Below are 14,686 nucleotides of genomic sequence, written 5' to 3'. Positions count from 1 at the left end.
TGAACTATTACCAGTGCAGCTTATGGTGCAGCTTCTTTGGGATGAAAAACAGATCTTAAAAGCCAAAGCATTTCAGAACAATAGTACTTCTCAAAGACAATGTGAAACAACATTCACAATGCAATTAAGTTTCATAATATGACGTATTTTTTAAGCTAAACTGAATATTGAACAGCGGGATATAATGTAGGACAGGACTTGATTTTATCCACTGAGATTCAATTGGATCATGCAACGTGAAATATTTTAGGCAATGATTTTACTGGTTAAGGGATTTTTCAAAAATTCTCTCATTATTTACTCACCCTCATGATATCCCTGGCGTGTATGACTTTCTTTCTTCACCAGAACACATTTGATGAAAAACAGAAAAATATCTCAGCTCAGTAGGTCCTTAAAATGCAAATGGATGGTGATTAGACTTTTGAAGCTCCAAAAATCACAGATAGTCAGCATAAACGTCAAGGATATGACTCCAGCGGTTAAATTAATGTCTTCTAAAGTAACACGATTGCTTCTGGTGTGAAAAAGATCAATATTTAAGTACTTTGGAACTATAAACCAATCGCTTCCGGTAAGCTTCACGAGAGTGTGGAGATCACGTGGTCATTGTGTGACGTATTCGTGTTGCCATTTTACGGATGTAATCTCACGTTCTTCTCTCGGTAGAGACATCCAGGATAAGCACACAAATGCACCATTGTGGGTAAGGAAACAGATAAATACAGATCTTAACCAAAACCAACAAAGCTTCTCTACAACTTTCCTCCTACTCACTTGTAAACAACGCTGCTGTGTGTGTGTCGCACATGCATCAGTTCTCACGTTTCATGTGCCAACGCGATTACGTCACACGTGCATACCCCTGCTGACCAGAAGCGATGATTTTGAGTTAAAAAAGTACTTGCATTTTGATCTTTTTCATACCAAAAGCGATCGTGTCGCTTTAGAAAACATTAATTTGACAGTTGGAATCATACAGATGACGGTTATGCGGACTGTCTGTGATTTTTGGAGCTTCAAAAATCGAATCACCATTCACTTGCATTTTAATGACCTACTGAGCTTAGACATTTTTCCATTTTTTTTTTTTTTTCCAAATGTGTTCTGATGAAGAAAGAAAGTCATACCCTCATGATATCCCAGGTGTGTGAGTAAATAATGAGAGAATTTTCATTTTTGGGTGAACTATCCCTTTAACTAATTTTTTCCCCTGGTTGTATGGCCTTGGTTACAAAAGTAATTTTAAAGGCAGGGGAAGTTATTACATTTATATGAAATACGACAATTCAATTTTGATTTCTTTAGAATGGCACAGTCTGTTGTGCACAATAAGACCAGAAACATTTATTAAGAAAATAAAAAGGGTCAATTTAGATTTCATGCTGACTTAAAGAGATGTCATTGCAGGTCAAGTTTAATAATCACTTGTCTTGAGACCATTCTTTTTAAACCACAAAGTACTAAATGTTTTAATTAATCTAATATAATTTATAATACACTGGAAAATATTATTTTTATATCATTAATCTCAATACTTATTACAAATGTCAAGAGGAATCATTTTTTCCTCACCTGCACTGTCGTCCCTGTGCTTAGCATTTTGTCATCTTCTCCGACCCCTCTGATATCTCCTTCTGCTCTGGGTAAGGCCGCTGCTTCAGCCTCTCCATTCTGCAGCTTTTCCATCACGCCATCCTCCAAGTCACCATTAGAATTGGCATAGCGCTCTGCAGGGAAGTGACTGTGGCCATGGCCTCCCTAAGAGCAGAATGAAAGAGATAAAAGGGATAAAGCAACAGTAACAGTGAAAAAGATTAAAAAAAGTATGTCAAGCAAATTTTCCACAAGAGGGGGCTGTATTACAACACAATGAAACCAGTAAGCAAATATTAATTATTATTCACATACAAAACAAGTTAGTTTGACCATGAAGGACAACAATAAACTTCTAAATGTATTTATGGAGTATTACGCTTTTGGGTTTCCTTTCTTAACACCCAACTAAAGAGTGTCTCTTTTAAAGCCTGCAACAGAATATTGGCTACCTGTAAAGTGCTGCAGTCTCCCAGGAACTGTGTGCCATGTAAACACAGACACGCACATATTGTACATTTTGTACTCTCATTCCAATAAAAACCTTTAAAGTTTAAATTTGCAAAGTTATGCAAATACGGTCTAAAAAGAACCTTCTCTGTGTTGTAAATACTTTGCATATGTTACATCATGTCACGGGGAAGGACATGTCACAATGACAATGTCAGATAAACTGTATTTGCTGAGACAACAGGTGTAGTTTTATGTAGTGTAGTTTTAGGTTTACTGATAGTACAAGCCATTAGTCAAAACCTCACCCTGTCCTTTGGTTTCAAGATCATCTTCAGGATTTTCTCTGTAAAGAAGAACAAGTAGAATCCTCCAAACACAACAGCAGACTTGGACACATAATAATCCTCCATGGGGTCAAATCCAAACGCCTACATACAGAGAAACTGTCATTTTAGCAGATCAAATTTAAGCATGCATTACAACTATAAAGTCATACATAATAAGTTATACATTTTGAAAATAAGTCATGTGGAATATTTGGTTTTATTGTGCAATAAAAAAAAAATAAAAAAAAATCTATATGTGGGACATACCAGGTGTACATCATGTATATGTGCTTAGTATGGATACAATCCAAATACAATCCCCCACCCACTCTCCAAGACCCTTCAGAAATATTTGATTTGTCTGGAAAGCGGCACTTTTACAATCAAGAATAACATCAATTGAGAATAATGTTGCCGCAGTATTATTTTCATGTATGCCAAACTTTGAATATATCAAAAGGGGTCTAGAAAAGTGAATATGGGATTGATTCAGGATTAGATGTTCACTAGTTCACAAAGTTCACTAATATCTCAGGGTTCCCCCCTTAACTTGGAAGAATGGCTTTTCGCATTATCTGATTTTGAGTTTTTCAAATGACTAGACTGGGCAATTGATTTAGAGGTATTAATTTGAATGTTTCACAAATAGATTTTTTTTATATTTGAAGTGTGTGTTACAGTCTATCAGATGAGGTGCCAACCTACTTAATCTAGGTCAAAAAATCTGGATCATTATGATTTAAGAATTCAAGATTTAAGATGATGTCTTGTGAGAACAACAAAATGGAAGTTCTATGTTTGGATCAATTCTTTCATAAAATTAAAGTTAAGCTCTCTTGACAGTATCTATATAGCAATTTTGACTTGTTCATTAGTTTGTAAAAACAAGCTAGAATTGCATTAACAATAATTCAATTCAAAGTCCATGCGGCAAGGCAAAACATTCCAAAGAGTTTAAAAAAGAAACGTGTATAGGTAATTTAAGCACTTACATATTAATTATTCCATAAAAAACTTCATTTTTATTACTTTCCTAGGTGGATGAACTTCTGATTATGCGCTATCAATGTAATTTCTGTGGATGGATTTTTATCTATCAGTACGTTTACAGACACTTTAAATTTTTAAATACCACCTGTCCGATTTTTGCAAAGTCATACTAACAGACCTAGATAATGCGAATGTAGCTAGAATTCGTCCAGTATGTATGCACATTAGTCGGACCACAATTGAGTTCGGCATTGTGCGCCTGCATGCTCCAAAAAACAGGTGATGCGTGATGTGTATTTAACTAAACATTCCATCAACTTTCTCAATATATTTTCTAGCCTTCCAGCTTAGGGAGAACCACTGAGTCAGTGAACTTTTGATATGATGTTGTCGTATAACAGACTCAACATATCCAGATCCTCTCAACATCTAGAAAACTAGATATTTCAGTCTATTTTTAAAAGGTGCAATATGTAACATTTTTCATGTATTTTTATTTTTTTTTTGCCAATGTGTGAACTGCTTGTAACGCAACTTAAAAAATGAGCCTTTCCCGGACTTCCTAGGTTGCCTATTTAAGCTTGTAGACTTATTTTCATGTAAAGGGAGCAGGTCGCTTTTGCCGGGAAAATCCATAGGATGTGATGTTTTGCGCACTTCCGAGAGCCTTGCCTCGGTGCTTCTGCTATTTAACAGTGTCAACAGTCTGCAACACTAGGTCATGTTATCTTAGAGATGGAATCCAGCAAACGGCTGGGTCCAAACACAACACCAACTCCTACACAAACTCAAGAGTAAGCCAAAAAAAACAAACAAAAAAAACATTTACTGAATCCCGTCTGGCTAAGCAGGAACGTGATCGTGGTCGAGCAAAAACTAGAGTGAACATCAGCAGGACATTTGATTCCTGGAGGGACCTTAGTTTGGTTTTGGGATCAGAACAGACCCTGAATTGGCGTTCTTCTTATTGGACAGGTAAGCTTACATAACGGCAAAGCATGTGAAATAAAGTGCCATAAGGACTGATCTGTGTGATTTTAGCTATCTTGATCTTGCCTGCTAACGCTGACGAATTGCAAGCTACCTTGCTTCGTAACTTTCAAATAATTTCAACGATATTCTCTTTATAATAAAAGTCAGGTATGCTGATTCACAGTAACTGACATAATGTTAATCTGTAATTATTCAGCAAGGTAAACTACAATAACACATGAAATGAATGCTAGACAATGTTCAAGATAATGCAAAAAGCTCCATTCATTAGTGTAACGTAACTTGGTTATACAGAAAATATAAACATTCTATTATTATTAAACAATAGTGCATCGATATATCAAAATGAAAGTTGTGATGGAATCACATCAATACTGAATTGTGTCAACACATTTATAATGTACAGTCTATTTTATAAACAGCTACTGTCATCATCCACCAAATTTAGCTAACAGCTATTGATAAAGCTGGCTAGCTAGCTAATGCCGACATAGGCTATCGTATAAATGCAGTCAATATATCATGCAAAGAAAAGTGATTACTTCAAACTACAGTCTCGCATAGTCAGACCTATATCCACACTTTGTTTTAGCCCTGTTCCAGCACTGGAGAGTCAAATATAATATACTACATTACTACATTGTAGTAAAACAATCATAACTGTGTAATTTTAATTATGCTACCTCATCTGTCATCATGATGATGCTGAATCACGTTCAGTCTCTTTGTACGTTACGTCATTGTTTTGGTCGATGCCCGCTCGCGTCCCTATGGAGTGTGCGCGCGCGATCACGAGCAACAGGCTGCAGTTTACTTAATGGCCACAGGTGTCATTAATAACAAGGGTTTCTGAATCTTACATACTGCACCTTTAAGATTTACACATTTCAAAAGTATGACAAAATTACCATTAATCTTTTAAAAACTACATTGTAAATCAAGCATCAATGTCAAGTATTTTAGTTTTAATTAAATACATTATACTTGATTCATAATATGCACATTTAGTTAAAAATTATTCCATTTAGTTTGATGGGAATTTATCATACAATTAAAATATTTAAATCTCTACAATAGACTGTTTTTTTAAGTGTAGATATCTAGCAAATCTAGAACTCAAGAGGGGTCGAATCTGAAATGTCTTTAGTCTACTTCTTTGAACCCTTTTCCACCCAAATGTCCACTCTACCTCTGGGATTAGTTGAAAGAGGGCGTTGGAGTACAGAGTACCAATGGCCAGGGCTATGAAGTACAGCAGCAACCGCTTGTAAAAGGTTTTCCTCATGAAGGGAACCACACTTGCCCCAACCAGTGAACACAGAGATATCACTGTCACACAAAGGAAACCATACCCCCACACTGGCCAAACAACCAAAAGAGAGAGGGAACAGGGGAGGAGGAAAAGAAAGTGAAAAAGAAACAGAATATTTGAATTAATCATCAGATAATTAATACTAGATAAAAGGTTGATATTCATAATCTCAATGTGGGGGGGGATAGTGTGGGCCAAATCAATACATGCAAATACAACAAAGATTTTATACATTTGAAAGAAATATATTTTTTCTCAAATTACACTGATAAATTGCATTTATACCAATTAACAATAATAATCATAACCATTCAAGTGAGTCATGCCATTGTGATGTCACAAAGTAATGTCACCCCAAAGTGCACTTTATCATTCAGCAATCCATTGTGTGTTTCATTCATAAAGGAAGTAGGGCAGAGGAGGCTTCCTGTTGACCATCTCTGATAGAATAAATTATGCCTTAAGGCATGAGGTGACTAAAAATCATTGAGACCAGGATACCCGTCAAACCTCCTTTACATCCCCTCCATCCATCCATACCAAAAATCCCCAGAGGTGACAGACTAAATGCAAAACCTTTATTTATGTTGACCAGCCAGTGAACTTTAAACACCCAGCACACAAAGGTGTACCTGTAACTCTGCTTGACTGACATCCATCACAAAACATCCTGGGATACACAGCAGTTCATTAGCTCATTTAATGAGGAGGAGACTTCCATAGCCGATGAACCAATGAATAGATGTTACGTCAGTTCTTTAAAGCGCTGCATACAGGGGCATACAGGAACAAAGGGATTCCACATCTTTTAACCAATGAATTTCCATGCCCTTGAGTTGCTTGTGATTTTAATTTCTATTTGTGTTTCAGGTACCAATCCTTGGAATTAATAGAAATAATTGTAAGTTTGTAATGCATAAATGTATCAAAAACATCTTAAGATTTGCTTGTGGGTAAACCTGGGGAAATATCCTTGACTTTTTAATCCCTTTCAAAATTTAAAGGAATGCTCTGGGTAACAGAACACGTTTAGCTTAATGGACAGCATTTGTAGCATAATGCTGACTACCACAAAAAATCTTTCCAACTCATCCTACAAAAACTGTGGTTACAGTAAGGCACTTACAGTGGAATTAAATGAGGCCTGTCCAAAAGCATTAAAAGACACACTTTTTCAAAAGTACGGCCACAAGACATAAACATTATAAATGCTAACATAATTTTACTGTGATAAAATCGCTTGCAGGGTTTAACGCATTATGTCGTCATGGCAACAAAGTTGTAATTTTGCACAGAACTTTACACATATAAGCAGTAAGCAATTTTATGAGACAAATCATGTTAACAGGGATATTGTTTATGTCTTGTGGCTATATTTTTGAAACTGTGTGTATTTTAACAGTTATGGACTGGCCCCATTTACTTCCACAGTAAGTGCCTTACTGTAACCGCACTGTAAACTTACTGTAATTTTTTTTCAAAATTATTTTTTTGTGGTAATCAAACATTATGCTACAAATGCTGTTGATTAAGCTGAACTTGTATGGAACATTCAATGAACAAAATTAAAATTTTAACATCCTTATATCATTTCATGAGAATTCCAGGTTTCCAGGACCGTGGGAACCCAGCTTCTAAATGTCCCCCACAGTTATAATGTTTACAATGCTCCTGGCTACATTAAAAGTGTCTGTGTTCTTTAAGTGGTCTTTGTTCTTTGTGATCTTCTTTGTCATTCATTGATCTGCTTCTCATGTTTTGTAAAGCAATCTGACTTACAACTTGCTCAAGAAATGAACAACTTCAAACCAATTGTTCAATCATCAAAATACAAAATCATCAGTTGTAGTGAGCTAGATAGACCTTCAGTACAAAGCAAAACAAGTTTTTATAGTCCCAATATGTAACAACAGAACAATCATGGAGGAAATAAAAGCAACTGGAGAGGAAGAGGTTCAGGAAAAGGAAATCACCAGACTGAGAGGTGTTTTTGCTGTTGTTCTGTTTTGTTCAAAGAACATTATGTAAAGAGGAAAGAGGAAAAATATAACAATTCCAGACACCCATCAAGATATTAATCTTGAACCCTGGTTGATTCGGTGTGTTTGGGTGGAGATGGTGGATGGATACTGAACCTCTGGTAGAAGCTGCAGGATGGCAGTGGAGAACAATGTTCCGATGGACAGAGCGATGAAAAAGACGAGCGCTCTGCGCATGAACCGAGTCCTCATCAGGGGCACCACAAAAACACCAGTCAAAGCGAACGCACTAACCAGAGTCACACTCAGAACTGCATAACCCCACACTGCAGGACACACACACATGCTTTAATTATATTCCATTATAGTACAGTTATTTCTGGTCCTCTAATCTGATTGGACTAGCAGCGGTCCAAAAGTGTCGATATTTAGTATAACAGTACAATGCTATAGCATATTTAATAAAGTATATCAACAGGGTGCTTCTTCAACTTCAGACACTTTCAGCACTGTAGAACACTAGAAAGTAAAGTCTCTTAAAATCTATTTTCAGACCTCAATATTTTTCTTCGGTGGAAATGACATTTTTTATATTTTTGACATAAAATGACAGACTCCTTTGTCTTGCTGAAGCTAATTTCATAGCTAACATTTTATGTCTCCTAAATAAACAATTAAATAATTTATTCCACAATTTTTGCATAATTTGGAAAAATAACAGATTGGAAATATACTTCTTACAAGTGATACTTAACTTGAAATTTGCTTGACGCTTTGGCTTCTTTTACAACAATTTTCATTGGTGGAGAAATAAAATACCCCAACTAACTGCTAAATTTTGTCTAAATGTCACTTACATTCGATTAGTGTCTTGCATATTGCAAATTGCACTGCTCTGTTTGTTTTTAACCCAGTCTGGCTGGAATCCCTGGATATACAAGATTTCTGACACCAACACAATGCTGTATAATGTATAATATATATATATATATATATATATATGTACACACATACACATATATATATTATATATATATATATATATATATACCCACACACACACACACACATATATATAATATGTGTATATATATATATGCGTGTGTGTGTGTGGGTGTGGGTGTATATATATATATATATATATATATATATATATACACACACATACATACACACACACACACACACACACTGTATATCCTCCTTTATTGAAACAGTTAAATATTAATGTACATATTAACCTATTAAAATTAAAACAGTGGCATATTGCCTTAGTGTTTTTAAATCAATAAAGTTAATAAAGTTTTAATTATCTATTTGTTTCTTACACCAACCTATCGATTTTCTTCAGAAGACATTAATTGATTGACTGCAGTCATATGGATTACTTTTATGCTGCCTTAATATTCCTTTTGGACCATCAAATAGCCAGCAGCCTGAAGGCACCCGTTTACTTACATTATAAGGACCTACAGAGCTTCAACATTTTTCTAAAAGTCTTAATTTGTGTTCTGCTGAAGAAAGACAGTCATACACATCTGGAATGGCATCAGGGTAAGTGAATAATGAGAGAATTGTAATTTTTGGGTGAACTATTCCTTTAACTGTTCGGGTGTGCAGTCGCATATCCACATTCACCAATAGCGCTCGCGCATCATGGTAAATATGTTGTTTCACGACTATAAATAATGGAAATAATGTGTATTTCCACCTGGTTTTCACAAAGGATATCACTCAAAGATTCAGATCCATACTGGAAAAATTAACATTCACATGGACTCCAAATGAAACACTGAGCATGCATTTAGCTCTAATACAAGAAATCTGTTGGTTTTCCCACACATCTTTTGAGTCTGCCGCAGTGCACAGAGGTTTTTTTTCCATCTGCAGTGGAGTAATATCAGAAGTGCGTGGCTGCGCACGTGTGCAGCTTAGAGTGAACAGTGACAGAGTTACATTTATGTTTATGGCAGAGAACACAGCAATCAGCACTTTACCTGTAGAAGAATGAATCTTTCATAAAAACTGCTACACTGCTGCTTTGCATAAATCTATTTTTTTTTCATATACTAGCAACAACAGAAGTGACATGGACTCATTACTTGTGGTATTAAAGGAATAGTCCACCCAAAAATGAAAATTCTCTTATTATTTACTCACCCTCATACTATCTGTGTATGGCTTTCTTTCTTCGGCAGAACACAAAGATTTTTAGACAAAGATCTCAACTCAGTAGGTCCTCACAATGCAAGTGAATGGTGACCAAAATTCTGAAGCTCCAAAAAGCACATCAAGGCAGCATAAAGGTAATCCATATTTCTCCAGTGTTTTATTACATGTCTCCTGAAGTGAACCAATCATTTTTGGATGAAATAAATACCAAAATATACCAAATTTTTCATAAATCTTGACATCAGCAGTCTCCTTAGTGACAATAATTTCAAGCTTGATTACACTTCCTAGCGCCATTTAGCACTCTGCGCATGCATCAAGCACTAGGAAGTGTAATCAAGCTTGAAATCATGATCGTGCCTAGAGATTGTAACAGCAAGAAAAAAAGAGAGCTATATTTTAGTCTCTTCTCACCCAAAATCGATTAGATCGCTTCAGAAGACATGGATTAAACCACTGGAGTCTTTTATACAGACTTTATGTGTTTTCTGGAGTTTTAATATTTTGGTCACCCATTCACTTGCATTGTATGGACCTTCAGAGCTAAGACGTTCTTCTAAAAATATTCATTTGTGTTCTGCAGAAGAAAGTCATACACATCTGGGATGGCATGAGGATGAGTGATGAGTGAATTGTAATTTTTGTGTGAAATATTCCTTGCTCAAGGAATGAAAAGTTTCTCAAATTATTCATTCTTAATACATTCTTGATGTATACTAATGTATTTTAAGCTGTGTGTTACATTTCACTATATATATATATATTATTAGGTTAAAAAAGTTTTAGATTGAGTATTGCATGTCATACCTGTCAACTTTTTAAGTTTCATTTCAACTAAATACAAGAGATCCGTGCTAATGTTTTATATATAGGCCTTTGTTTTAGTTTACAAAAATACATTCACATGAATTATGTGAAACTTCTGGTAAAATAACAAAATCACATATTACAGAGTGTTTGTGAACTTGTTTCCTACTCGCTGCTCTCAGAACCTTCTCTCCTTCTCTCCTAAAAAACTCTCTTAGTTCTTTGCTTTTTATATCTCCTGCCTACACAAGAGATATTTCAGTTGAGCTTTTGAAAGACTCCCTGAACAAACAGCCTCCCTTCAATTCTGTCTGGCCAGAATATAGCAATTAAATCCAGATGTGACTGGCATCTAACATATACAAGATGTAGCAACTGTAAAAGTTAAGTTAAGATATGACATGATTCTTCCAAACTGGCTATAATGCCTATAAATCTATTATATTCTACATAGGCACATATACAATAGCCCCAAAACATATCTGGATACTTAAGCCACACACACACACACACACACAAAAGACTTTTACACCACACACAAAAGCAGTGCTGCAGACTAACTGCGACAGCAGATTGTCACTTTGTGCTTTCACTCTAACACTGACAGAAAATTGATTGAAAAGTGATTTATAGGTTCACACACAATTAACTCCCTTCATTAACGGCCAATAATTATAAAATGGTTATTGAGAGTGGGCAATAATTGAGAACAATTACAAAACTTGACTGTCATAAAATCTAATTTACATAAGGAGAAGGATCACATTTACATCCAAATTATAATTAATTTAGGCAGAACCCAAAGAGTGGTTAAAGAACTGCTTAAATTGTCTGGAATCAGTCAGACTTACTGAACAGACAGTGGTGTTTGAGTATCTGTCTCTGCGTATGGAACTTGCATCAAGCCAGACAGACGTCTTTCTTCAAACAATGGGTGAGTAGTTTGCTTCATTATTATAAGTGGCTTCATAAAAGCCTAAATTTCAACATATTGTGTTGAAAAATAGGTTAATAGTGCATGTTTTCTATATTCAGTATATAGCACTTGTAGTAAAATAAAAAAGGGTCTGAAACTCTACTGTCAATTACACAGGTAGTGTGAATACGGCAACCTGGTGCCGAAATAAACATGCACCGCATACGTGTGGTGTGAAACAGGTCTTAGGGCACATGTCGCATGAGGTTTGTTTTCTAAACGGAAAATTCTGCTGAATCTAGACTTTTTGCTGTTCTTCAGGTCACACTTTAAGTGAAGATTAAAACTTAACACAAAATAAGTTTGAAAGAACACTCTGATCTGACCCTCTTAGTAACAGTTTAAGCTGTGAATCAGCTGAACGTACTTGTTCAAGGACCCTCATTTGGTGGCCGAGTCAAAGATTGTCTAGCGTATACAGCAGATGCACTATGATCTAGTCTACTGTAAATATGTAAAGATATCTATGTACTTTATCCATACTGATAACATTTTACGTGATTGAACTTTAACTAAGGGATTTCTTGGGGACGTGCAAAACATCTCGACCTGTTTAAGAAAACGTTTCATGACATTCAGTGCACACAAACAGTTAACAGATTGTAAAATGACAGCAAAATAAAAAAATTATTATTTTTTTTTAAATCACTAAACTGATGACTACGTGTGAAGCGTGTCATTTCTTCAATGTTTAAATACTTAATCATTCTCAGTTTAAAATGCAGACACAACTATAAGTAAGCCATTCGTAGGTTGATTTCAACAAAGCATAAACACTCTGGCACTATCAAAACCAGCCAGACATAGGAACAATGGTGTGTGTTTGGGGTGGAGCTATCTATTTGATAATCCAATGAATGACAGGTGTTCGGAAAACCTGTTTGAATGTAAAAACTCTTCAATTTCTTTTGGTGCAACTAGTGGTGCAGAAATTACACGTCACCTTTAAAGGAATGGAAGCAATATATCCATTCATTGTCCGTACATAAACTTTCTATAGCACTATGCATTATTTTAACCTTACCCTCGGCATCAGAGGGTCTGGGACTGGTCTCGGACTCCTGGTCCTGTTGAGACTTGCATGCTTGTGAGTCCAGTTGCTGTATCATGGTGGGGCAGATGTCCTGTAGACCCCGTTCATCTATACGGGACTGCTCATTCATCCCATACGCTGCCAGAGTGTCTACTGTCAAGCACTGACAGCACAGGAAAGAGGTCTCAATTACTCATTACACAGGAAAAAGATTGCATTACAGAATTCAATGCACAAGGTTTGAGCTATGGAGCAAATACACCATAGGACACAGACCACAGATTTGAAATTCAGGTCTGAAATCATTCAAGGTTTAACCTGGTTTTCAAGTCGGTGCAACCTTGAAAAACAGGTTAAAGGTTAAAAATGCAGAAAACATATCCTCTCATGAAAAAGTATAAAATGCATTCATTTGCAAAAGGGGGGTTATGATAGAAATGCCAACGTCAAATTAAATAAAAATTATACATTTTTAAAATAAAATACGAAAAATTAAACCAGTCTGCTCAAATGAAAAAAAAAAAAAAAAAAAAAAATATATATATATATATATATGGAAGGTGCTCTTTAGTAGAGGGGAAAAAAAAAAACTCACATCATCAAAAAATAGGTTTCAAGGCAAACATCAATTGTTAGATAAAACCACCTTTATTGGATTGGCTATTTCATAGGGTACCCTTGAAGAAGGCAGTAGTGCCGATATGCGTGAGTTTGCAATCCATTTTTTTCTATTATTGCCGACAGTTTTTAAATTGCTTCTAATATGAAATAGCCAATGCAATAAAGGCGGTTTTATCTATTAATAAATAAAAAGATTTTATTATATATATATATATATATATATATATATATATAAATCTTTTATTTATTATATATAATATATATATATTTATTATATATATATATATATGAAATATATATTTGTGTGTGTGTGTGTGTATTTTATATATTATTATTATTATTATTAATTTTATTGTGTGAAATTAAAATACTTATGTTCAACTGACCTTACATTAAAAATAAGTCACTAGAACATTATGAAAAATATCAGGGGTTACTTCAAGCTAATAATTTAGGTCACAGGGTTTTGGATGACAAAAATGGCTGGGGAAACCTGTCCTGCACAAGAGTAGAAAGCACAGCAAATCAATAAAAAAGAAAAAAATTAATAAAATTGAGACTGCACTGCATTGGATAAAGAGGCAGGATTCTTCTTAAAGACTCTATAAGGAACAAAACAAAGTGCGCTTGTATTCCAAACGAGGGCCCTTTAAATGTTCCACATTTAGTCCTAAAGTATAATACCATAACACTCTCTGTGGAGCTGAGAAATAATTACAGCTTGATAAGGCCTTTTATCGCTGTGGACAATGTGATACAGTACAAAATGTTACTACTAACATACACCTTGTGAGAAGCCACAACAAACAATTCCTCTGATAAAATTCTTAATAACACAGCCAAACCAAACCTAAAACTTTTTTTTTTTTTTTTTGCAACTTTGCAGGACTGTGGTATGTCCAGTCACCAAGGCAGTTAATACTGTAATAATAAGCAAGATTATGGCATCACTTGCAACAGTGAGTTTTAGGTTACTTGTAGAAATGCACATTATAAATTTTTTTTTTTTTTTTTTACATAATCTGGATTGATTACATTTTGTAATTTCAATACTATACAACATAATGGTTTTATCATTTCTAAAATCTGCTATGGCAAGCCGTTTTAGCTTTTATTCATTCGCAGGATATGAATTGTTCATACCAACAATTATATTTTCACTAGTTAAAATTCTAATTCTTGATATCAAGAATTAAATTTTGGGGGCCTGGGTAGCTCAGCGAGTATTGATGCTCACTACCACCCCTGGAGTCGCGAGTTCAAATCCAGAGTGTGCTGAGTGACTTCAGCCAGGTCTCCTAAGCAACCAAATTAGCCCGGTTGCTAGGGAGGGTACAGTCACATGGGGTAACCTCCTTGTGGTCTTGATTAAGTGGTTCTCGCTCTCAATGGGGCACGTGGTAAGTTGTGTGTGGATCGCGGAGAGTA

General features: G+C 35.3%; 1 protein-coding gene across 2 annotated transcripts in view; it reads right to left on the bottom strand.

The window, feature by feature from the left end:
- Positions 1 to 14,686, bottom strand: part of LOC127437035 (metal cation symporter ZIP14-like) — a 40,248-nt gene that overhangs the window by 7,955 nt on the left and 17,607 nt on the right. For both annotated transcript variants that reach the window (XM_051691667.1, XM_051691678.1), the window contains 4 exons: positions 12,629 to 12,800; positions 5,548 to 5,717; positions 2,355 to 2,477; positions 1,576 to 1,761 (listed from right to left, as the gene is read on the bottom strand). In XM_051691667.1, the coding sequence (XP_051547627.1) occupies positions 1,576 to 1,761; positions 2,355 to 2,477; positions 5,548 to 5,717; positions 12,629 to 12,800 (651 nt within the window). The remainder of the gene's footprint in view (positions 1 to 1,575; positions 1,762 to 2,354; positions 2,478 to 5,547; positions 5,718 to 12,628; positions 12,801 to 14,686) is intronic.

This window comes from Myxocyprinus asiaticus, chromosome 4 (genome assembly GCF_019703515.2).
Source record: "Myxocyprinus asiaticus isolate MX2 ecotype Aquarium Trade chromosome 4, UBuf_Myxa_2, whole genome shotgun sequence".
Taxonomy (NCBI): Eukaryota; Metazoa; Chordata; class Actinopteri; order Cypriniformes; family Catostomidae; genus Myxocyprinus; species Myxocyprinus asiaticus.
The sequence above is the reverse complement of the archived record's forward strand: the minus strand, read 5'-3'. Positions and strand labels throughout refer to the sequence as shown.